This window comes from Centruroides vittatus, unplaced genomic scaffold, assembly GCF_030686945.1.
Source record: "Centruroides vittatus isolate TY-2023 unplaced genomic scaffold, ASM3068694v2 contig_3088, whole genome shotgun sequence".
NCBI lineage: Eukaryota > Metazoa > Arthropoda > Arachnida > Scorpiones > Buthidae > Centruroides > Centruroides vittatus.
The window spans coordinates 24,846-49,668 of record NW_027121986.1 but is presented as its reverse complement, the minus strand read 5'-3'; the positions used below and the strand labels follow the sequence as shown (position 1 = coordinate 49,668).

Sequence of the window (24,823 nt, the reverse complement as noted above, 5' to 3'; positions counted from 1 at the left end):
TAAGAGGATTTTTTATGCTATACACATTGTGAGTTTTGCTAGATCTGCGATGGAGATGGCAGCTGGTTACGAGTGAGGCTGGACATTTTAGGGACAGAGATCCCATTGTAATCATCCTAGGGGTTTATTGACTGAATTTTGAGTTTCACAAAGCAGTGGAGGAATCATGGACCAATCTAGCAATTATTCCATCCTGGGCAAGATAGTTATTTAATGCCTTTTTTAAATACAGACATAGTGTAATTTTAATCGAAAGATTTTAATAGGACCTCATACATTTAATTACTTAATTACTTTCAAAAAGTAAAAGAATCGACCATCTGCAATTAGGAATGTTTTATTTGCAATCTTCTCCCTGGGAAGCTGCCCGTCTTTGCCGATCTATTTAATTTAGTAACTTAATTAATCTGATGAGTTACTGAATTAAACTTTGACACTTTAATTCAGTAACTCACCAACAGACAAAGAACAAAATTTCGTAGATAACACTAAAAATGAGTATTACACTATGCCCAATCTTACTGAATTTTGGCAGAAAGGTATTGTTAATGCAGAATAAAGCAGATAATGAGAGAACATTTTTATTACCAAATTTATATCCGTATGAAAATTCACTACTTTAATAAGATATATTTGCTTTGTTTAATAGGAATTGGGACAATTTGATTACTTGAGAATAATATTGTAGATTCTATGAGATGCCATATAAATAGTTTTTTAGTTTACAGAACTCGTGTATCAAAAGAATATTGATATAATTATTAATATAATGTAAGTAATCGTGATATTTTAAATTTTAACCACGCTTGATTTTAAACCCCTGTCTCTCCGAATAACAACGATTTATGTATTTTAATCAGTGATATAATATCAGGGCCTGGTAAACAGACATTTCATCTAACTTCTCCCGTTGATCCTTTTTTCTTGGGCAGATTAGGCGCCGTCCATAAATTACGTAAGGGCGATTTTGGTCATTATAGACCCCAACCACCCCTGTGTAAGAAACCGTAATATTTTCTTCGATACCCCCTCCTCTTCCCTTCTCTATCTTACGTAATATTTAGGTATGATTTTATAGAAAGATTTTAACAAAAACAATTTTTTTTATAAAACCGTAAAAAAACTTAGGTCCAAAATATATAATTATTAATTAGTTAATTAATATGTACTATTATTTATAAAAGACTTTATGTAAACAAATTTGAAAATATAAAAATTTAATGAATTCGAATGAACAATTTATTTTAAGAACTTTATTTTTAAATTATTAACAATCTTTTTATTATTATTCATTTTTATATTAATTTATCTATGTTATAATTTATATGTATGTTAGACAGTATTCAAGATATACAGGTGATATTTAATTTAACTTAGTAATTCGTGTGCTTTGCTAGAAATATCATACTAATATATTTAAACGTTTATTTATTTAGATGAATCGTTTTTGTATTTAACATCTTTTAATTTTAATATTTCCTTCGGCTGTGAAAAAAGTTTTCTTTCCAATTCGGCCAGGGGGCAAAAACTGTTGGCCACGCCTGGACTAGCTAGTGCACGTGTAAACAGAAACGTCATATAAAATAGAACAAGAGAGAATAGAAACCACATTTCGTTGCCATATTAATTACATCATGGCTAAGGCCAAGAAAATAAACTACTGTACCGTACATGCTGCTAAAATGTGCTAGGTGCACCTGGGGACTAAATCGTAAAGCTTGTAAAACTCTATATAATGAGGCAATACAACCAATGTTACTTTACGTGACATCTAGCTGGGGTCAAGTAACTAGTAAAAATTCAATTGCAAGTAAATTACTCTCTCTTCAAAGACAGTTTGCCATCAGAATTTCAAAGTGCTGCAAAACTGTTTCTACTAATGCCTCTCTGATACTATCAGAGCTCCTTCCTTTTGTTACTATGTACTGTAAAAAAGGTTTTAAACTGCTACATCAGAACTACAAACATCAAGACTCAACAACAGCCTCTACTCCTATCTATGGCTGTTCATATGCTACCACATTGCAATTATCCTGCTATCTGTGATCATCACCCTGTAAACAAGGTTATCCCCAGCGTACATTTGGTGTCATCTGCTTCCTCCATGGATAACCATGCAGACATTAATATCTAATGTTCCGCTATCCATCAAGGATAGAATAGCAGAACATCAAAGAAACATTAATAAGGAACAACCGTGCACAGCGCTGGCCATCTACGTGCTAGCCAATTCACAACAGGTCAAAGCAGAATGGGACCAAACATGGCTTTTACAAGTAGTTCGAGACATTAAGCACCGCCGCTATGCAACAGCATGGCAGATATGTAAAGCAGCCCATAAAGGTCGCTCTGTCAACTTCAGGGACTCCACTAAAGTTTCTGCAGCTTGGCGTTCAAGCTTACTTTAATATATGCCCTCTCTTGTTTTACTGTATACTTCAGAACCCCTAGTATAACGGTGGATGTTATTCCGATTCCGATGTCTTACCAGCAGTGGCGTGCCGTAACATTTGATGATAGGGAAGCTGTGTTTCTGTAAGAAGCCGACTTACAGGGGCAATCAATTAATTGCGCGTCAGGGCCCGTTCGTATTCGTTTGTTCGATAAGCCAGTAAAAACCGTATACTTCTTTAAATGTATTTTTAATAGATTATCTGACGTACTTAATAAATAAGAAAGTTCAATATAATTACCTCCGTTATTAGATTCAATAAATTCCCTACGCCATCTAAATGCCAATTCTCGCTTTGAGAAAAAACATATAACGTCTATTAATTTAGATATACCTATTAATCGTAATTATCTCGTTATAATTTTCAATATTTATTTTATATTGTCTACCAATGTTAAATTCTATTCCACTTTGATTTCCAAATTGCTTCAATTTTACGAAAGAATCGTCATTTGTCATAAATTTTATCGTCAAAATGTCGAATTTTTTTTGTTGACATATTTATATTTAATTTAGGCGTTGGTCTTTCTCTCTTAATAATGTTTTCTTTTTTATTATACGGTCTCGAGCCATAACTTTTTTAAAATAAGTTTTTGAATCACTAGCCACGATGTAAGGGCGAAAATTAAAATTATCAGAAAAACTTACTTGGTAAAACAAAATGTGTGATGAATATACATGCCTAGTACAAAAAATTATTCAATTGTATGAATATACAGGTACTTTTAAAGAAACTTATAATTAAATATAACTTTGTGAAGAAACGTACATAAAAATAACAAAATATTCTTTACTTTTTAAATCTTAAAACAATCCACTTAGTGAAATAGCTCTCTACGAGTGGCTAATGAATGGAATCAGAGACGGTCCAGGTAGGTGTGTGCGTGCCAAATCCCGAGGGTGCCGATACCGGTCAATGTCAAATGCCTCTTTTGTCGCATCGCTAGTATATCTCAAAGGACGCGAAAGGGTTGTTGTAGATTTTTCTCGCCATAGCTGTAAAAATCTAAATATGTTAAACTTAACAGATTGTCCGTCGTTTGTTTTCTAACTAATTGGTTTTAGGACCGAGTGTTCATGGAAATTTCCAAAATTTACAACTTTTCGGTCACTCTCATTGAACTGGAAAAATTTCTGTCTTTATTACATCTAATATTATGAAGAGATCAGACCCCACTGTACTCGGCAAGAGATTGGTTCGGTTAAGCTTCTGTTTAAGTAAAATTTCGGCTCTTCATCGGAGTTTTATTTATGTTTCTAATTTCCTAATCGCTTAATTATTTAACTACTACTTAAGTAGAAATAAGTTGAAACCGGTTACTTTGTAGCTGAATATCCGTAGTCTTGGGAAAACAGTGAAAAGACAAATTTTTATGACAACGGATATATAAATCGTAAATTTAAGGAAAATAAATTCTAGAGCTTTTTTTTTGTACCATTGTACGTCTCATTCGTTAAATTTGGTTGTAAATGATGCTGCCAAAGTAACAGTTAATTTTTAACACTGTACTAGAATTGTACACGTTTTTTCTGCATCCCCTTACAGATGGGACATACGAAATCGTAATATCACCGGTTTAACATCGAAATCCGTAAGTAATATAAGATGGGAGAGCAGAATAAACGCGGAATAAATATATGAAATATTTTAATGGATTTTTTTTTTTTAAAACTCCTGTCAACTATACAGAACTATCATAAAAATATGCCAGTAAACTTCTATCGGTTGGGTTAAGTTATAAATCTAGTTTAGGGTGGGCAACCTTTTTTATAACATGGACCAGAATAAATTTTACGTTTTTTCCGCGGGCCGTAGTAGTTAATTGACGCCTTCTTGTGACTTGTAATTTTTTAAGTCTGCAAATATGAAATAAATAAATAAAAAGTTAATTACTACATTTATTTCTCTTATCGTTTTCGAAAATTACAAAGAATTGGAAAAATAACTATTAATTAGTTACTTTTCCAATTTAATAATCTATTAAAGATCTCGCGGGCCGGATAGAAACTTTTCGCGAGCCGTAGCTGGCCCGCGGGCCGGGGGTTGCCTGCCATTGATCTAGTCTGCTCATGATTCACATAATCGGGCGAGGGTGGCCGAATATCTAGCAGGCGGCTAACAGCCCACAACCGCTCCGGGATATAAAGTCGGACTCTTTACGCGTGTGTCGCTTCTACCAGCTAAACCGGGTGAGGTTGGTGCACTGTAAACCGCATGTGCTAATGCCTATACAGGTATAATCTGGCTGATTAGAAACTGACTCGGTTTCGACATTCCTTCCGCCACTGAATTATTTGAATATACAATAGCAATCTTATCGTTTTTTTTTCACATGTAGTATAAATTTTTTATGTTTATTTTTATTTTGTTTTTCCAGTGCTTTATGTATTTTTACGTGCATATTTTTAAACTTTAGCTATGTTTTAAGATGACGCACGTGATTTTGCAACGGATTAATGTTTAAAATTGTTCCAAAGCATGTTCGGTTTGTATTCGTACTACGTTTTAATTTTACATTGTTCTTTTCTTGAGAAAGGTCTTTGAACAAGACCGAAAACTTTCGAAATATTAAAGTTTGGCTGTACTATTTAAAGGTTTTTGAGTAGGTGTTTAATTAATATTTACACAGATTGGTTTAAAAGCCTCCTTCATGTCGGTTCAAGTATCTAACATATTTTGCCCAAAATATGTTAGAAGGTACAGATACCTTTCACATACCTCCATCTATCAAGCTAAAGAAGATGGTGACTACCAAGCTGTTCAGTGGGCCACTTCAGTACCAAACAAAACTCTGTCTATCAACATTTACAGTGATTCTCAGTCTGACCTAAAAGCTCTAGTAGATCCCAATTGCAATAGCAATAAATTCACATATATCCAGCACCATATTTAAAATCTTGTAAACAAGATAACTTTTATATTATTTTCCTGGCCATACTGGCATACTTGGAAACGAAAAATCCGACTTTGAGGCTGAGTCAGCTACAAAAAGACACTGACTTGAACTACACTCACATTCCTCTCTCACGTAGCAGCGTTAAATATTATATTCATGACAACACTATGCAAAAGTGGAATCAACAATGGTTGAGCAGTAAAAGTGGTAGAATAACAAAACTTTCCTAGTGTTGAATGGAGGTTCTCATTACCACTTACAGATTTATTGTTTGCTACTGCTCAACTACTTACTGAGCATGATAATTTTAGAAGCTACCTGGCGATGTATAACCGGGCAGAAACTGCCTCTTGCTTTTGCTCTACAGAAAACCTAGACACCGTCGACCATATGATCTATCATTGTCCAATTTACAATCAAGATAGACTTATTCTGAAATTAGAAATCTTTACGCTTGGTTTCAGGCGGCCATGTCCACTCGATAAGCTTGTTTAGATGCCACTGTTTGCTGATTTTTACAATTATGTTCAATAAACATGGAAGAAAAGACTATTTATAATTTCTAATATCTAGTTTTATATTTTAGTTTTCTCTAAAAGCCGAATGCTAATTTTATGCTTACTTTGTATCGTGTATTTTGGTCTATGTATTCTTAATGTTATACACCCATAGGAATGATGCTTATTCTTATTCTAATAAAAAGAAAGAGAAACTACCACACGGCCTTTCTCCCATGATAAAAAATCTGTAGAGCGTGAGTCTGCTAGCGTTATTATTCTATCACGTCACACTTGAGTGCGTTAGTACAACGAGCATTCGTAACAGAAACAGCCAAATTAAAGCCAAATTCAAAACTCCACCACTCAACAAGATGAAAAAATAAAAATAAGAATATTACATAAGACAAGATTTATTACTCCCCTACCCCTGAGTAAGAAATCGTAAGAAATCCTTGACCCCCACCCACCCCAAAATACCTTACATAATTTATGGACGGCCCCTTAGCGCCTGCATGATTGAACTAATGCATTACTGCTTCTGACATAGGTATCATAAACTAATGCAATGTAAACTAATATATAACTTTTCATCTGCTATCAGAAAGTGTTTTAAATTGAATTAGTTATAGGACACTCAATATGACTTATGACTGCATCCTGATTAAAAAACTAATATTGTGCATAAAGTTATTAAACCCACAGGAACATTGATATGATATATGTTGTAAAATTTTTCGAATTTTAATTTAGGCTTTCCTTCTCCTTCAAGAAAAAGAAAACAGGACTCTCAAAGTTGAAGAAGCGACCTCGAAATTAACTGAATATGGAATATGGATGAATAACGTCACAGCTACGTGGAGAAAAGTAAGACATAATTTAATTTAAATTAGTATGAGTTTTGAAACGAATACATCCGCCAATCTAATTCATATAATTATACTGATTTTAAAGTAGATGTATTAGCAGTTATTAAATATTCCTATGTTCAATTACTGGACATCGCTTGAATAGTTTTTAAAAATGTTTTAATGTGTCACCAGATGTTTAGCAGTTAACAGAAAAACACAGATATAACAATTAAATAGCTCACTATATAAAAATATATATAAAATACTATTTCAATTCCTACTATTAAAAAAGCTGTAATTTTGCAAGAAATCGAGGAGTGCAGAAACTGTCTGTTCCTCGAAAAGTTTGATTTTTTATATGTACAGTACATTCTGTGAGTACTTTTGTCGTAACCTAAAATTATGAGTATTTTAATGATTTTCAATGGCTTTATTTGTACAACGTTCTTTGTTATATATACAGTATTAGAGAGAATTTAATGCCGAAGAAATTTCACTGCAGCTTCATTTAAGGAAAACTTCTTACTCGTGAAGTCATATGCGAAGGATACCATTTCAAATAACAGTTTAAATTAGTAACAAAGCGATTGCATTGTTTTTCATCCTTCTTCGCAAAGAGAATGAAACATAACAACCAGAGATGAGAAAAATCGCGTTGTTTAAAGTAAGCACATCAGATAATTTGAGTTGAATTGAAATTGTTCCAAGTATGAAGGAAAAGGAAAAATATCAAAATGGCATTTTTGGCCTGTTTGTTCTGAATTGGTCCAGTGTCGAATCATGGTGATAACAGCAAGTATCTAAATCATGAAAATTTTCTAATGTGAATATATAGCAGAAAATGACATCTGTACGAGTCCAAAACTTTACAGCTTATAGACTAGTCACGCAATGCAGAGCATATATACTGAATTTTTGTTATTCAAAAACTGGGGAGAAAACGAATGATTTCAGATTTTTCAAAAATTAAAATTTATAAATAATTATCAGCGTTTTTATTAAATAATGTAATATTTACGTTATTATTATTTATTTTACGGAATATTATTTTTAATATTATAACGTATAAGATTACTTATATACAATGTAGTTACTTTATTTTTTTAATTTTTAAAAGGAAACTAACCCAACATTAAATGATATATCTATAAACGTACAACCTGGAGAATTATTAACTGTGATAGGTCCTGTTGGATCAGGAAAAGTAAATATCTTGTTTTATTGTTAATATATTAAAAATATTTATGCGCTTTTTGATATAAACATTGTTTAGAATAATTATTAAGAAATTTAAAAAATTTAACCATCTATTTAATTGTAATAAAATTAATTTTTAAATTGTTATATTTAATTGTTATGTCTAAATAATTTTATATGTTTTTGATTAGTTAAACGATGTAAGAAAAAAGAGAAAATACTTCTGGAATTCAGTGTATTATTTATTTTGTGCATAATCAGTTATAGAATCTAATCTATTCTCCAATTTTTAGTTAAAAGAAATTGATTCTTAACAAGTCAATTTCACCTACAACTGAACGTAGGCACATTTATAATTACAATTCGTAAAACTTATTCATGTAACTTGTGTACAGATGATTCTTATGCAAAAATATTAACCAAATAATGTTTTATTATTTTATTGTCTTTTTGAATCTGTTATTTTAAACTAGTAGCAAACATGCGAATTATTTTCATTGCATATTTCTAAATTAGTAAGTTGTTACTATCAACGCAACAGTTCTAAAAGAAATCGGCATTTATTAAAAATTTTATAATATATATGGAGATATTTACAATTAAATTTGATTTTATCAACCCATATTACTAATAACAGTTCAACGGTTCATTCAGTATGTTATTAATATTATTGAATGGTTAATTCAATCTGCTATTTCTGTGTGAAGGCCAATCATTGATCTGTATATGGCAGGTTATTTTGTGAAAAATAACCTGCCATATACAGATCAATGGCAGGTTATTTTGTGAAAAAGATGAAACACACATTCACGATGATTTGTACTGTTTGCACTAAAACATTATGCACGTATAATTCGGCTTCTGTTCTGAGTTAATTTTTATAGACTCCTGTAAAATGTTCGCTCTGCAGAAAAAATTTGTATGAGTGATAAATGTTATCTTTCATTTATCAGTTGAATATGTAAGTTATATTATTGCTTTGTAACACATGCATTTTACAACAAAAGCAGTTAATAATTGGAATATTTAAATACATAAACATGTAAATATTTTATAAATACTTGATTTCTTATATTATTTAAACGTAGTTTTCTATACCAAATAATAAAACGATTCATTAATTTGATTAGACGTCTTTTTTAATGTCTATTTTGGGAGAGATTCCTGTTTCTTCTGGCAATGTGATAGTAAAAGGGAAGATCGCTTATGCTTCTCAAGAGGCTTGGGTATTCAATGAATCTATCAGAGAAAATATCTTGTTCGGAGAGGAATATCAAGAAGAGAAATACAAAACAGTTTTGCATATAACTGCTTTAGAAAAGGTAATATATTGTTTCTTCCTGTTATTAGTTAACAGTTTTAATTACTTATTTGATTGAAGATGATAAGTTGTTTGATACCAACTACTAATTATACGACAATTACTTTTTAAATGCTATATTTATCTATTAAAATAGTGGCTCGATAAATTCTATAGCCACCAAGTTTTTCTGTTAGCTACCAAGTTTTTCTAAGGGTTTTTTGGTTTGTTTGGTATTGTTTGGTTTTTTAAAGATGTGTTGGAATAGATTTTGTGATATAATTTTAAATCGCGATATTTGTTTTTTAAATTTCGCGCGAGATTCTCATTGCTTTTAGTTATATTCGGAAACCTCTCTATCTTTATTATTATTGTATTTTTTGTATTATTGACGATAAAAATGTCTTTGATTTTGCTAATTAAGTACAAAATAGTACTTCTCTATTGTCGTACCTTTTCAAGTTAGAAATGATTCAGTTCATGATCTGATTGACTCTAATCTGAATCCAGATCTGAATTCTTACCCTATAATTCCTGCAATTGTTTGATTTATAAATTTCAAATTTAGTCTTTATTATACGTTATAAAATACTTACAGTATATCGATTATTTAATAATTTTACATTGTAAAACAAAAAGCAAATTTTTACTTACCGTTTTAAGTTTTACTGCGGACACTCGGTTTAAGTAGTGTGAGATTCGAGGGGGTTGAGCTGCAAACTTGACTCTTTTTACCGGCTTCTCTGTCAGGTTGGTCGTAGAAGGGCAATCTAAGTAGTGGGGAGGGGTGGTGAGGTCGGGATAAGGTGTCGGCTCAAGGATGACAGCATTAAATATAAAACTAATTTATTAGACAGGAAAACATATACAAATAGTATAAAACTTATAATTATTCGAAAGTAAAACTATAAGATACCAATTTAACAGCAATCTCTAGTATCAGCACGACAATTCTATTTGGCGTGGGGTGACCGACCGTTCGTACGTTACCGTTCGTAGTACTAATCTAACTTATAACTTATAAATAGGCGAGAGAGCGAGAGAGAGTTTACAATCTAGGTGTATTATACCTCTTAGACTATTGTATAGGGCGTATCTTTACGCTCCAGGATCGATAATCAGGAGAGGTGCACGTATGTCTTCGGGCTGGAGGTGTCGGACGAATGGCTTGTGGCGGGACGGATCCTATGTCTGCTGTGATGCCGTCGCCGATGTCTGCCGGAGTCCGCTGTAGAGTATGGCAGTTGATGTCTGACGGAGTCTTCTGTTGATGGACGCCCAGAGGTCTGTATCCAACCCTTTTTATACCCGTTGGCCGGGGAAATGACTAATGCATCGAATGATGCAATTCGTTCTAAGTTCGCTTCGGTCCGAGTGTTGTTTACTCATTCTACCTCATAAATTTAATAACAGCTATCAAACATTCGAAATAAATGGTTGGAGGTGACTAAGGTCAGAGTTGGTCTCTCAAACCTTAGTAAAACTCATTGCCTTATATGGTCATCTTGATCGGTTTCCCATCGTTGAAATCGGACATAATAGGAAGTGTGGGAGTTTGTTTTTCCCCTTTCATTTGACCTCTGGAGATTTTCCAGTACGTCGTAACAAGAATTCTAAATTATTATTTTACATATTAATTCTAATTATTGTGGGTACTGTGAGGTAGTCGTACCTCCTTTTTCCGGCTAACAAGTCGGCAAGACCTGCCCACTGTCAAGGATTGCTGGAGATTAATGGTCTCGAGATGTCGGGCTCGATGGTTGCTAGGTCGAGTGGAGGAGGAGGAGATGGGTTCGTAGATAAGACAGAGGCAGTATTCGAATAAATGACATCAGTTAAACATCGAACAAAATTTATTAACAAACAAAAACGATCGGTTACAAAGGCTGACCTGACTATATTAACCCTCCGTACTAATACGGGGGGGGGTTACTAACCCGAGAGAGAGCTTACAAAATTATGCGTCGTCATATCTCGGCAATGGGTCGTCGGGGTTCCTCGATGGGTGGCTGAGAGCGTCGAAGACAGGCTGGTCGGCAGATGCGGGAAGTCTGGAGGATGCGGAAGATTTCAGGTTCGGCCTAAGGTTGGAAGAACGGACATCGAACGACCCCTCTATCCTCTCGTCCCCTCTTTTTATTTCATCTGGTCACGTTAATTTTCTCGCCAATTGGCGAATTTTGTCTTTAGTTTCCCTCTGACTCAGATTCGAGTTCTGCGGGGAGAAGAAACGAACGGTGGGAAAAAAATATAGACATCTTCCGGTGGAAAAACCCCGAAATTTGTATCAAGAACAAATAAAAATAATAAAATAATATGCCATAGTAACAATTTAAAATTATCCTTTTGTTTTATCAATGAATTCGGATTCTCACATCATTCTTCTTGTCTATCCTCACAGTAGTAACATGTTCACTGGTCTGAGCATATATTTAATCCAGATGTTTACCTTGATTTTTAATGATTACATTTAATGATACTTGTAATTAATGTAAATTTCATAAAGGTTACTTAAAAATCTGTTAAAGTTAAGTTTATTATAAAAAAGTTCTCAGTGCATGTTATATTCTACATAATTATCTTGCATTTTACATTTACCAATTTCAGGATATAAGTTTCTTTCCTAAAGGAGATCTAACTATTGTGGGAGAGAGAGGAGTGATAATGAGCGGTGGGCAAAAGGCGAGAATTAATCTAGCAAGGTAAAATAACTTACAAGTGTAAGTTTTAATATAGTAGAAATAAACACATATATACCCTAAACACAAATGCATTTTAGTAAAATGTGACTATTGCTTATATATTGCTTTCAAATTTAATCAGTATATAGTGACAAAAATCATTTCTTAGAAACATACATCACTCTGAATCAGTACTCGGTGAGGTTTCCTAAATTATAAAATATTTCAATCGAACTTTACTATGAATAGAATATGGCAAGAATTGTAAATATTGCAAAATTTATAATGTAACATAATTTTGTTTAAAAAACAAACAAAATATTTCTATCTTACCAAATATTACGTTTGACATTTTTATTTTATGTCACAGTGGTAGAAAAATTATCTTATAATTGTGTTACAAACATAAAAAAATTGATTTATAGTTTGAATTTTGTTATGTTATAAACATTTTCGGTTAATGTGAGCCTAGGTATACAAATGGCGGCGCTTCCGGTAACCTCGATGGCAAGTGTTTTTAGAAAAGAAATGTAGATGGCGCTGATAGTAATGATGGCTTCGTATGCAAATATCCATCAAAAAATTTTGTTCAGGAAACATGAGGAGTAATGTGAATTTCGAATTTTGGTTACGATGTAGAGGGATTATGCACGTTGCTAATTTTTTAAGTGTTTGTGTTTTTTTAAAGTTTGTACAATTTACTCGAAGTCTAAAGTTATCGAGGAGGAAAGTTTGTCAATGGTAATTAACATGTTAAACGTGTCCTTAATGTGTTTAATGCGTGTTAAATGTCATAAAAGTGTATTAAAGGTGTGTTAACATTGTGTAAGTGAGGTAAAAATTTTGTAAAGGGTTTATATGTGGTTCAAATTTGCGTTTGAAGTGTGTAAATGTGTTAAATGGATTTAAAAGTGTGCAAATGTGTGTTAAACGTGTTTAAAAGTGTGCAAATGTGTGTTAAACGTGTTAAATTTGTCATAACCAAGTATATGTAATAGTGATTTCCGACACGAAAGACAACGTGAACGACACGTGGAAGGCTAGGTGGCCGTGGATCGCAGGTGCCAACCTCTATGGAGACGCTGCCTATCTTAGATGAAAAGGCGAGAGATGTGAATCGTAAGACTGCAGTTCTTAAGAGGAGTAAAATTTATGTACAATACAGGCAAATTTTGTTCGAACTACTGATGTACAGAATCTCGTAATTCTCTTCGTCCATGCATCGATTGAATTTATAGGTAGTATGATGACTTTTTATTTTTCGTTTCTGGTCCAAGAGTAGGAAAAGTAACCAAAAGCAGGGGGAAAAGTAAGTAGCAAATTTACGTTTTAAAAATGTTTTAGTTTAAAAAAAAATTAAATATAGGCGCGTTTATGTTATTGTCGACGGTCGCCATCTTGTTTGCACATTTGCGTGTGCAAACAAGATGGCGACCGGAAGCACCGCCATTTTGTATACCTAGGCTCACATTAACCACATTTTCAATCATCAACTCATAAAATATCACTTACAGTCTTTTGTTAAATGATAAAATAAGTATAATTTTAATTATTTTATTTATGGGAAACGATAAATATACGCAATTTCGCAATTTTTACAACAATGTCATAAGTTTCATACAGGTATAGGTACAATTCTAGGTCCGAATGACGCGGTTGGGACTTTAACAGAGCTGTAGAGCATACTGATAGGAACAAAAAAACCATGGGTCTACGAGCGCGCCTTCGCGAGATATAGGCCCCCCAAAATGACTATATGTGAACTTTTCGAGACCCTCAAAAATCGGGTAAAATTTAAAAGTGAAAATTTTCGGAACGACAACTAAAATTTCTGTTTCGAACGTTTTTTGTTACAACTAACTAGAGACTCCTAAAAACCCCCTAAACACGAGGGTGCCACCTCTCCACCGCCACTTCCGGGGAGCGCCGTCAGGACTCGTGCCGCTCTCTCCGCTAAGCCTGTCGCGCGTTTAACGCCAGCAAGCCCTATTCTAACGACACTCGTCGACAACGACCAAAGAAAAGCCCGATTAACAAGACTAATTAGGCAACGCTTTCTCCGACGTTGCTCCTACGTAAACAGAGCGTGCTTCTTCTATTTTGAGCTATCTCTAACACGCTCTAACTACCGAAAAGGCCAAGAAAACAGATCTTGTACTCTCCTTCGATAGAGTCTCCTCCTCTCGGTACATGACGACATCTAGCCTGTTTCCGATCTTGTGTAGAACGGGGTGAGGTCGCCGCCTCCTCCTCGGCTATGTCCCAGAGATCGACGACGACGAAGATGGTGTCCGAACAATCGCATATAATCCAGGTTTCACATACAAGTATCCTTCGGTAACGAGCACTATATATATGCACACACACACACACAAGCTTTACTGTTCGCTGGGCATTCTTCTTGTTGGTTAAACGGCTTGCCCGATATCGTTCAGCTGGAGTGGATGTTCACATGCCGCACCCATTCCAGCCAAACGACATCGGGCAACCCTTTAACAAAATTCTCGGCATAAAAACTTTTCCTTGCGTTAACACTGCGTCAAAGCTGCAAAGAGCAATGCTTTTCGAACATCAGATGTCTTCTGTTCCGCTTCGATCTAAACCCGATCGCGCTTCTATTCAGCTTCGATCTAAACCCGATCGCGCTTCTATTCAGCTTCGATCTAAACCCGATCGCGCTGCTTCTATTTCGCTATCTCTGACACATTCTAACTACTGATAGAAAAGGGCAAGAAAACAGATTCTGCACTCACTTTTAACAGCGTCTCCTCTTGCTTCTCCCGCGACGTCCTCCTCTCGCTACCTGGCGACGCCTAGCATGTTCCTGATGTTCTGTAGGTGAGGACGGGGTGATGCCGCTGGTCCCCGTCTCGGCTAGGTCCTGGGGGTCGATGACGAAGGTGGTGGTAGTGTCGCCCGATGTTGTCTGAAAAATCACATAATCCAGGTTTCACATCCGCAAAGAAGTATCCTTTGGTCGCGTGCACTATACACAGGCTGCACTACTCACTGGGCGGTCATCAACCCCCTGCTGTTCTTCTTCGTCGCCCTCGTGCACGGGAACATCGAAATAGGGCACGTCTGGCGGCAGATGTTGATCCACGGGCACACCGATCGTCTGGAGTTGGAGACCCTGGCCACCGGGGCCCTGGTAGACGGCCACGATGTCCCGTAGAAACTGCCGGAATTTGGCCGATGTTGTTGGCCACTGGGACAGGAACCGCATCCTGTACACGTAAGTGCAGGTGTAGCTTTGCAGGCTCCTGTCCGTGCAGAGCGACTTGGACTTCTTCAGCCAGCGATTTCTGCACTCGATGTTCTGAGTGTGGGCCTCCGGGTCATCGGTGTCCACGAATCTACAAAAAAAAAAACAGATAAATGTCGCTTCTCCATAACGCCCGTCCATTTCTTTCAATTAGCACATAGCACAGTTTGGTGCTTCTTACCTCCCGGGGCCCCGCTGGCTGTGGTTGACGATCTTATGTCCAGAGAAGCCCAAAAAAGCCGCACAACCGCGATATTGGGCTGCGCTGTCGGAAACGATGATGGAATGGGGAGCGATGTATCTGAGCATGTGGCTCCACAGAACACGTCTGCTTTTGTTGTCCACCTGAAACAATACGAGAAAATATAACACGTCTGAAATGCGCCAATGTGTGCCGGACAGTGTGCCTTCCACGATAACTGAACAATAAAAGGAAGTAATGTTTCGCTACTACTTACATGCCAGTACATCAGCTCTCGCGTTTCCCGACAGTAGGCACCAAATATTGTAATTTGGGTGCCTACACCTACGCGGCCGCGGTTGTATTTTCGCCTCCGGGTGAAGGTCTCATCGATCTGAAAAGAAAGAAAAAATAACATTAATATAGACAGCCATTTCGGCAACGTCAGCAACGTGGGTCGACGGTCACCTCGACGTGCAACCCTTCACCGCCAAGCTGGATGTTTTGAGCATGGGAGACGAAAACTTCCGCAACTTCCCGGCAGAAGTTGTACCAATCTACCGCTGTCGCGAGGGCCACGCGGCATTGCTCCGCGGCGATGGTGACCGGCAGCTGCATCACCCACGAATAGACCAATGTCAGCACCTGTAAAATACAAAGAAAACACATCTGTTATACATACGTCATCGTAATCGGCACGATCAAATTACAGAAATCGGCAATCGACTGGAATATCATACTTCTAGTGCTGACAGTTTCGCCCGTTCAAAGAACGTGTTGTGGGTGCATGACAGGCTACCGGTGCACACGACCCTCCTGACGGTGCCGCCTGTCCGTCGTTTAACTGTCTTCTTTTGTTTCAGTTCTTCGCAGCGGTAGACGAATCCGAACCTCTCAGATGGAGCCGGTTCCTTCAGCATGGGTCCTGCAAAATTACGACAAAGACATTGAAATTGCTTAGAAACGTACCGAAACGCTGCGCTGCGAATATCGGCTGCTCCTGTACATGCGAGAATCAAGCGATGCTTACCTCCGCAACGAGGACACGGCGGTATGGAACCGGTGAGGTCCGGATGTGGCACGAGCCCCACAAGATGGCAAAATTTCTGGGCGGCCTCTTCGGTGGGGAGGTAGGTACGAAATTCGTACGAGGTTAAGTTGTCAAATATGTCGTCGGAATCCACAACGGGAGACGCTGACTTATCGCAATTGAATGGCATTCTACAAATACAAGCCAAATACAAATACTCCAAATACTGTAAAACACTGATTTTAGAGTAGTAGAGCGCCGTTAAGCCGCGGAAAGAGCTTGGATCCCAATTTTGCACTATCGCAGATTAAATATTTAAATGCTGGCTTACAACTTCAAACAGGTATTTATAGAAGATTAGTCTTATATTTATCAATAACGAAGAAAATAAGTTACAATGAAATTCAAACTAAAATGGCGAACATCGAGAATAAGAACTAGAATAACAAATTTCGAGAATAACGTAAATCACTTCATTTCTTGTAATTTATGCATAATCATAAAATCTTTCGGCCGCGGACCACGTAAGCCGCGGCTGACGTATTGAACCATGGGTGTATTGTACGGGCGAGCCTTCGCGAGATCCGGGCCCCCCAAAATGACTATATGATAACTTTCGAGACCCTCAAAAATGGGGTAAAATTTAAAAGTGAAAATTTTCGGAAGTTCAACTAAAAATTGCGTTTCGAAGGCTTTCGGCAGTTTGGACCCCAATTTCTGCAAGTTAACGGCGCTCTACTGTACTGTAAAATTTGTAAACATAGTCTACATAACTGTACGCAGTTGTGAAACTAGGAACAATGGCCCGAAGGCGGCCTACGGGCTTATAACACTTCGGTAGGCCGTGCCGCGGTCACGTGACCCGCGGCCGGATCGCCATTGGCCGCGCGAGGGGCCCGCTTCAACTTCGCGCCGCGTGGGCGGTGCGGGCGCGCTGCATCTCTGGCGAAGGTGGGGCCACGTGGACGGTCAGTCATGCGCAGTGCGTTCCTCGGGCTCGCATGCCTGAAATATGAGTTCCGAATAGGTTCTGGCAGAGCGACTTGGCGGGCGAGTGCGTACGGGAGTGGACCGGCGCCTGCCAGGACGGAGGTTCGAGTCCCCGCTCAGGTAAGAGGTGTAATAATAATAGATACTTGTATTTACAGGCAACAGATGGCGACTCCGGACGGCTGCAGGCGGGAGACTTGGCCCGCGGGCCGCGTGCGAAGGGGAGACGGCGGCGGCGGCTCGGACAGGAGGGGGGAGGCGCGCGGGGGGACTAGGAAAGGGGGGCACGCTTATTTTAAACACTGAGAGGCGGAAAAATCGAAAAAAAATTTTTGGGTCACGTGACCCGGCTTTTTTGCCCGCGAACCCGTGTGACGTCGGCCCAACTTTCGAGGGCTAAATCTCGCGAACGCGCACATATACAGGTATGGTTCCTTTGACTTTTTTGCTCTCCCAGGGGGGTCGACAGTATGCCCCCCGCGTCATTCGGACCTAGAATCTTGCCCAGGTATAAAATAAACACTGATAAAAACAAAAAATAACTGACTAGAGATACCATACAATGAAATTTAATTTAGATTTTTTATGCCTGAGCAATATTTCTAGTCTATTGTAGTAAGTTTATTTTACCGTGATATTATTTTAAATGTATTTCTAGAGCATTATATCTGGATGCCGATATATTCCTTCTTGATGATCCACTAAGTGCTGTTGATGTTCCAGTTGCAAAACATATCTTCGAAAAGTAAGTATTCAGGTACTATCTATGGTATATTTGAATACATTTGCACTTTTCATTCATTTCAGATGTATAATGGAATATTTGAAAGACAAGATTTGCATTTTAGTTACACATCAAGTACAATTTTTAAACTCTGCAAGTAAAATTTTAGTGTTAAATAAGGTAACGATACTATTTGTTTAATAGTTTTCTTTGTAATTACTTTCTGAATAAATATAACATTATTTTCTATTTTAAAATACATCAATATAACGGTCAGAATCAGAAAAAAAATTATGAAGTTAAGTGTGTTGTTTAAATAAACTATAACAAAACATATATACTACGTGGGGTTGTATGACAATCTATATAGACAATAAGTAGGCTTGTTTCCAACGAAAATTCTTTACTATTTTTTGAAGTATTTTGACTGTTTTTTAAAAAATGTCCTCTACTCCGGAGACAGATACGAGATGAAAATATGGATAATTTCTCCAGGCCGTGTGTTGGTAAAGAACAAACTACTATTGTTCAGTTATTCACACACACTGTTGGAGTTTTCAATCAGATATATTTGCATTCTATGCTGCATATTGCGGTAAATAGAAAATAGGGATTTCATTACGACTGAATTTAACGAATGGAGCTTTTAATATACCTATAACACACTACCAGTTACTGATAAATTTGTCAAAAATATGTGGGTACTCTACTTATTCAAAAGGTATAATTTGAAGCCAAATATTTATTTGTATACCTTTACACGTATATCTGTATATTATATTCTCAGAAACAATTATATTTATATATATTATAAATTTATTTCAGGAAAAAAGTGAAATCATCGGTAATTACAATACAATAGACAATTTAGAAATGTTTACAAGAATTTCGTCTGATAAAAAAATCGCTGAAAATAGCATTGAATTAGAAACTGGTCTTTTGAACGATGATGAAATAATTGAAAATACTCAAACTGATATGTCTGATAATATTGAAGATACTAACAACAGTAATATGGTAAGAATTGCTTATGCATTAAACCGTTATCTGATTGAGTATTTTTAGAGTAGATTAAACAAAAATTGGCAGTTTCAATTTTTAAACTTCTGTATACAATTGTCTCTAAATTTCTAATTAAAACAATTATTCGATCTAAGGAATAAATTATTACGATCAAAATATAAACTGTTTGATTTATTAATGCGTTCAGTACATTAGCATACTTATATTAAAATTAAACTCTGAATGGCAGAGGGATCATATAGAAAGTTATTCAAAAGTATAATACTGTACTTAATAATACGTATTTTATGACATAATGATTATTTTATTTGATATTAGCATTTACACTTATTTCTAAAACCACTTCTACTCTCAAAATTCAGCCTTTTGCCAATTCATAATAATTATTAATATCAAAAATTCTTAATAATAAAATATCATTTAGACAGAGCGATATACTCAGTTTCAAATGTTAACGAGAAAGTTAAGCAACTCGTTGCTGTATTTTTTTTAATATTCATAATATGACTTTTAAACATTGTTTTAACTGTTACCGAAGAATATTCGATATACTGTTTGTACGTCTGTTTTGAATAAATTTAAATGTGACTATCTAATTACCACTCTGTTTTCATTAGAATCATCTAGTTAGGGTAGCGAATTATATATATATATATATATTTATTTATTTATTTAAATAAAGATGGGTGAAAACTGAGGACTACTCATGGGTATTGCCCGAGTATGAAGAGGGAGAAAAGGTGATTTAAGAGGAAGCTGAAGAAGAAAGAAAGAAGGATAGCAAAGTGGGTGAAAAGGGAAGGTCCATGGGCGTCTTGCCGATTTTATAAAACAAACATAAATTATGTACATGCGGCTCTAGGCCGTTTGAACAAAACCTAAAAATACACAAAATATAACCCTACAATCTTATGCGAATTATATAGCATTTTACAATCTACCTCTCAAGAATAAACCATAGATTGAAAAAGGTCAACTGGCTATACTTTCTAGGATAAAGAATGTTGGTGGCCTGACCAATTAGCGAAAGCACGTTGTTTGGTAAAGCCTATTAAATACCACGAGACCACAGATATTTTTAAATTTTCTATCTCCATTAAAACTAGTTTGTCTGGAAACGAGCAAGTAAGATTTAGGAAGTTAGTAGATTTATTGGGACCTGCTCAGTTACACTTAACGAGGTGTGGTACTGAAATATATTAAAATTTATTCAATTTTAAAAGTAAGTAGATTGCCATTTCCATGTAAGGAATGATTTTCCAAGAGGATTTGAGATGAGAGGTTCGTCTGTAGTTGTAATGAAAAATACTTTTTTTCATTGATTGTAATACTGAGTAGGTTTTTATTTTGCGTGCGAATCTAATTTTTAGTTTCATGAAATAATATTACCTTGGATTGTTACTTTTTCGAAAATACATATGAAAATATTTTAAAATAGATATAAATATAATTTAACGAATATTTTATATAATTTAATAAATATTTCTTGTAGGAAAATGAAAACAAAAACACACCACGTGACGATGAAGAAGTTGGAACAATAGGAATTTCAGTCTATAAAGAATATCTGAATGCTGGAGCTAGTTTCTTCTTCAAGATTTTCTTATTACTTATGCTTGTTGTAGCACAATCCGTTGTAACTATCAGCGATTATTGGCTTGTCAAATGGTATGCTATTTTTATGATAAATGTGAGTTTATTCATGTAAACAGTTTCTAAAATACAAGCTTAACACACATTATTTATGTCAAATTTATTTCAGTATGATAAGAAGTTTCAGACATAATCGAGCAAGCTTTCCCAGTTGAAATGGATAATACTTTTAATACTTCCATCTCGAAATATTTCCATGTGCAGTTTGAGCTTCATGTACCTACTTTTCTTCGAAATCTTGCTGTTGTTGTCGCACTCACAAGAACTGATTTTATTGAAAATTCTGGGGGTTTGGTTTTCCATGTTGTGAAACTAGTTGTGAATTGAAACTGCGAGAGTGAGTGGTCCTAAAGGGTGAATCTGGAATAAGAGATGAGAATAAAAATAAAAGAAAGACAAAGGACCTAAAAGTAATTTACTCGAATTTGATACTTATAGAGAACAAATACTAAGATTTACTTCACAAAAATTGTTGACAGATAAAAACAAGGGACCATTAGCAAGTAAACCAATCGAAATGCACCTAGTTTTACAAGATAGACTACAATTAATTCGTGAGGAGCTAAATATCTGTAGTTAGTGAATGAGAGGGCATCTTAGAAGCTTCTGTTAACAGAACCTTTTTTTCCTTAGAAAAACAATTCTGTTGTACAGATAAAGTTTAAAATGTTTTAAAGGTTATTAACAAGATTTATAAGTGACTTTCAAACTAAGAATTAAGGGTCAAATGTTCATGTACACTAAACTTATCTTTACTAAGAGACCATAAAATAAAGTTGCAGTGTGACATAGAAGAGTGCTGAAAAGATGTGGAAAAGACACATGGACTTTCGGTTTAATTCATTATGTCCATTGATGGTGAAAAATGCCGACTTTTCTTATTTTGCAAGTTTTTTCTCCAAAATCTTGAAAGGATAACTAAAGTGGAGAAATAGCATGCATATCTCATCAAACTGAGTGTTTTTTGCACTAAGGGTAAAGGACGAAGAAACAATTTTTAACTTTATTTAATTCTATAAGCTGTGAAAATGATTTTTTTTTCTGCTTGACAAACAAATTGTTTTATTCATTCAGGTTACAAAAAAAGTTTTTATAGAAAAACCAGTCAAGAATCCTATTGTTTTTGCCGATTTCAGTTTAAACGGAGAAAGCTGCTTTGGCCAATTTCGTGTTGAAAGAGTTAATTTTCGATAATCTATAACTATTCGAAAGTTCTGTTTTTTTCCCCTAACTACAAGGGCAGAAGCTAACCTGGTATCTTGGAATGTACTATTATTTTATATTCTAATCATTTATTTATGATTTCATTTATATGGTCTTGTTGTGTATTCTATAAGGAGGTTTATATAAAAATGAGGTGTTCCCTGTGTTTCTTATGCTGTGCTATATTGCAATATCACAAATTGTGACTGTTTTTAGTAGAAATATATTTGTATTTGTATAATAAGTCCGGTAGTATTCTCTTCTTATTTTTCTATATTTGGTGACCAATCGAATAACTGACTAAATTCTCTTTCAGTGAGATAAAAAGTTATTTGTTGTCTTAGTCTAATTTGATGGATTCTTGTCTTCTATATCTTTACAAATTTACCTGTACATTTGCCCTTCTGCAATTTAATGGATTAGTCAAAATATTCATTATTCCAATGGAAAGTATTCCCTTCTTTTAAAAGTTATATAAGCAGATTTCATAGTAAAAACTAAAAAAGAAGGGAAAGTATTCCTTTCTTTTTTAGTTTTTACTATGAAATCTGCTTATATAACTTTTTTAAGTTTTATTATTCCTGATTTTACAACTTCAATTACATTTTTTTCTCTGCTTCTTCTATTTTTGCCATTTCGATTATTTCTGATTTAGAAGAGATAAAACAATCTGTTAGCAAGACAACTTCTTGTTTTCGCTGTAGTTTATTGCTAATTTGTGAAGTCTCAATGTGATCTGACTGAGAATTAATAATGTTTTGATCGATATTAGATTATGTAAATATTCCTTCTTTCTCTGGTTTTTGAATCAATTGAATTTGCTTTAAGAACTAATCTGATCAAGGACATCCTGGAAGTCAACCTCCCTTCTGTCGGAAAGTACCAGTATTAAGATTTTCCTTGAAAATGATATCATTAACCCTTGCTTTTTAATTATATCTTGCCCCAAACGACTACCAATTGTTTGATTGTCTGCCATACAGCAAGAATTTGAAAAAGTGTAAAGGCCCAATGTTGAATCGTAACTCGAGAATTCTGCAAGTTTTATTCTATGTCCTGTAACACTTTGAAACAGCATCTTCATCTGCCTCTTGTAAAATCGTATTCTACCTAGCTTCTGTGTTAGTTTCCTTGAGAAAGCGTCAATCCCCTTTAATCCTTTATCTATTGCTGAACAACAAAAATGTTTTTAGTTTTACAGCAGAAAATTGGCTCAAAATCTCGGGAAATCCTTATGATTTTATGTTGATTTACTCCAGATGCTTCCAAAACAATCATTAATCTATTGATGTTACTTTCTTGATAATGTTGTTCTGGAATGGATCGAGGGTTGTAGGAGAGATATTGTTATTCTTTGCTGGCATTTCTTATAATCATCCGATTATTACATTTGCATCTTGAGGTGTGTTTGATTTCTTCCCTTTCACTGGTCAGCGTTCAAACTGCCTGTTACGTTTTCTCCATTCATATCGAGGATCAAAGTTATCTTCCGTTCTGCCTAATAAAATTGCTGCCTCTAGCCTTAGTTAAATAATCTCTTCGTTCTCAATATTCATAAAACTATAAATGGAAAATTTCTACACCCCGGTTGATTATTCAAAATTTTGCAAGTTCATAATTACCGTAATTCTTACTGCTAAAAGTAGCTTCTAACATTCTGTCTGCTCTTTCTACCCTGCTATTTGTATCACGGCCATTTATTGCTCTTATGATCACTCTAATTTTGCTAGTTAATCGAAATATAATTTCTTTGCTGATGGCTGCCTGATATGCGTGAGCAAATGTATCATATTTTTGGGACATCATGTGTAACAATTAAAAAAATTTCTTTATTTTGAGAACAAACAACTCTCTCGAAAATAAGGGTATTAATGGAAAGATTCTCTTCTTTTTCCTTCTTTATTTAAATGTATTCTTTACTCGAATAATACTTTTCACTTAATCTAATCAAAAAGTTTTTTCCGTACAGCACAAAGAATGAATTTACATCCACCTTTGACACCACTATGGGGTTTGTGTACCCAGAGTTCTAATCAAACACTGTTTTGTCAAGGAGGCAAATGATTATAAGATTGGCAAAAATAGAGAGCACGTAGACCGACAAGAGCATCATACTTTACTTTATAAAAGAAAACTCTGAACAAAATTTACAGTCCAACAGAAACTAAGAGATAAAACCAGTAGAATTATGGTAAATGGCTGAGTTCATTCTACACCAACAGCCTAAACATGCAGTTATCTCGGTCTTCGTAACATTGCTAATACCTGAATCGAAGCCAGATCTCCATAGAAAGTTTTTCCGGGAGGCATTTCCTGTTAGCAGATTCACAATATGTCACGTTGTTTTAAGCAAATAAACCAATCCAAATCGAATTAAATTTTGAAGAGAAAAAATATAACTTATTTTGAATTAATTTGATTTAATTAATCCAATGTAATAATTTTAAAGTGAAAATAAGAAAATATTTTGAAATGTATTTAAAATATTTCTTCTCAAAGTAAATCAATAATAATCAAATGTTGGCTATGTTGCTTCATTGAGATTTGTAGTGTGCTATAAGAACATTACACAGAGATATATGAATGACATGAATTTGTTTTTGACTGAAGCTTAATAGACTTCGATGCTTTTTTTTTCTAACAGAATCACAGGATGTCAGTATGGCTAATATTGCCAAATGTTTCGAATAAAATTGATCTGCAAAACCTTCAGCTGCAAAGCAAGAGATAGGAATAATGTTTACACCTTTACATCCAATAAGGAATTATGAGAATGTAGCTTAAAGCCGCATTGAAATCATTCTATGCATTTAACAATATGTACTACCAATTGATCATCTTATATATTTTACCATTACTAATTAGTATGCTTTTAATCA

The 24,823-nt window shown here is 35.1% G+C and overlaps 2 protein-coding genes across 2 annotated transcripts in view; one reads left to right on the top strand and one right to left on the bottom strand.

Annotated features, from left to right (window-relative positions):
* LOC136973122 (ATP-binding cassette sub-family C member 4-like) overlaps nt 1-24,823 on the top strand; it is an 86,801-nt gene that overhangs the window by 46,397 nt on the left and 15,581 nt on the right. Inside the window, exons 9-16 of the mRNA XM_067267824.1 lie at nt 6,600-6,713; nt 7,815-7,901; nt 9,025-9,216; nt 11,802-11,896; nt 18,000-18,086; nt 18,149-18,245; nt 18,891-19,082; nt 20,581-20,756. Of these exons, the coding sequence (XP_067123925.1) occupies nt 6,600-6,713; nt 7,815-7,901; nt 9,025-9,216; nt 11,802-11,896; nt 18,000-18,086; nt 18,149-18,245; nt 18,891-19,082; nt 20,581-20,756 (1,040 nt within the window). The remainder of the gene's footprint in view (nt 1-6,599; nt 6,714-7,814; nt 7,902-9,024; nt 9,217-11,801; nt 11,897-17,999; nt 18,087-18,148; nt 18,246-18,890; nt 19,083-20,580; nt 20,757-24,823) is intronic.
* On the bottom strand, nt 14,631-16,541 carry LOC136973125 (uncharacterized). Its single transcript, XM_067267829.1, has 7 exons — nt 16,352-16,541; nt 16,062-16,246; nt 15,790-15,966; nt 15,599-15,715; nt 15,322-15,485; nt 14,886-15,231; nt 14,631-14,801 (listed from the first exon to the last, which is right to left on the bottom strand). Exons 1-7 carry the CDS (start codon nt 16,539-16,541, stop codon nt 14,631-14,633), a joined length of 1,350 nt encoding a protein of 449 aa, XP_067123930.1.

What these genes read in the sequence shown, in the direction of transcription:
- LOC136973125 (XM_067267829.1), bottom strand. Translation starts at nt 16,541, where the DNA reads ATGCCATTCAATTGCGATAAGTCAGCGTCTCCCGTTGTGGATTCCGAC. An exon ending in GTGAAGGGTTGCACGTCGAG is followed by an intron (nt 15,716 to 15,789) that starts GTGACCGTCGAC and finishes CTTTCTTTTCAG; the next exon opens with ATCGATGAGACCTTCACCCG. An exon ending in AGCCAGCGGGGCCCCGGGAG is followed by an intron (nt 15,232 to 15,321) that starts GTAAGAAGCACC and finishes TTTTTTTTGTAG; the next exon opens with ATTCGTGGACACCGATGACC.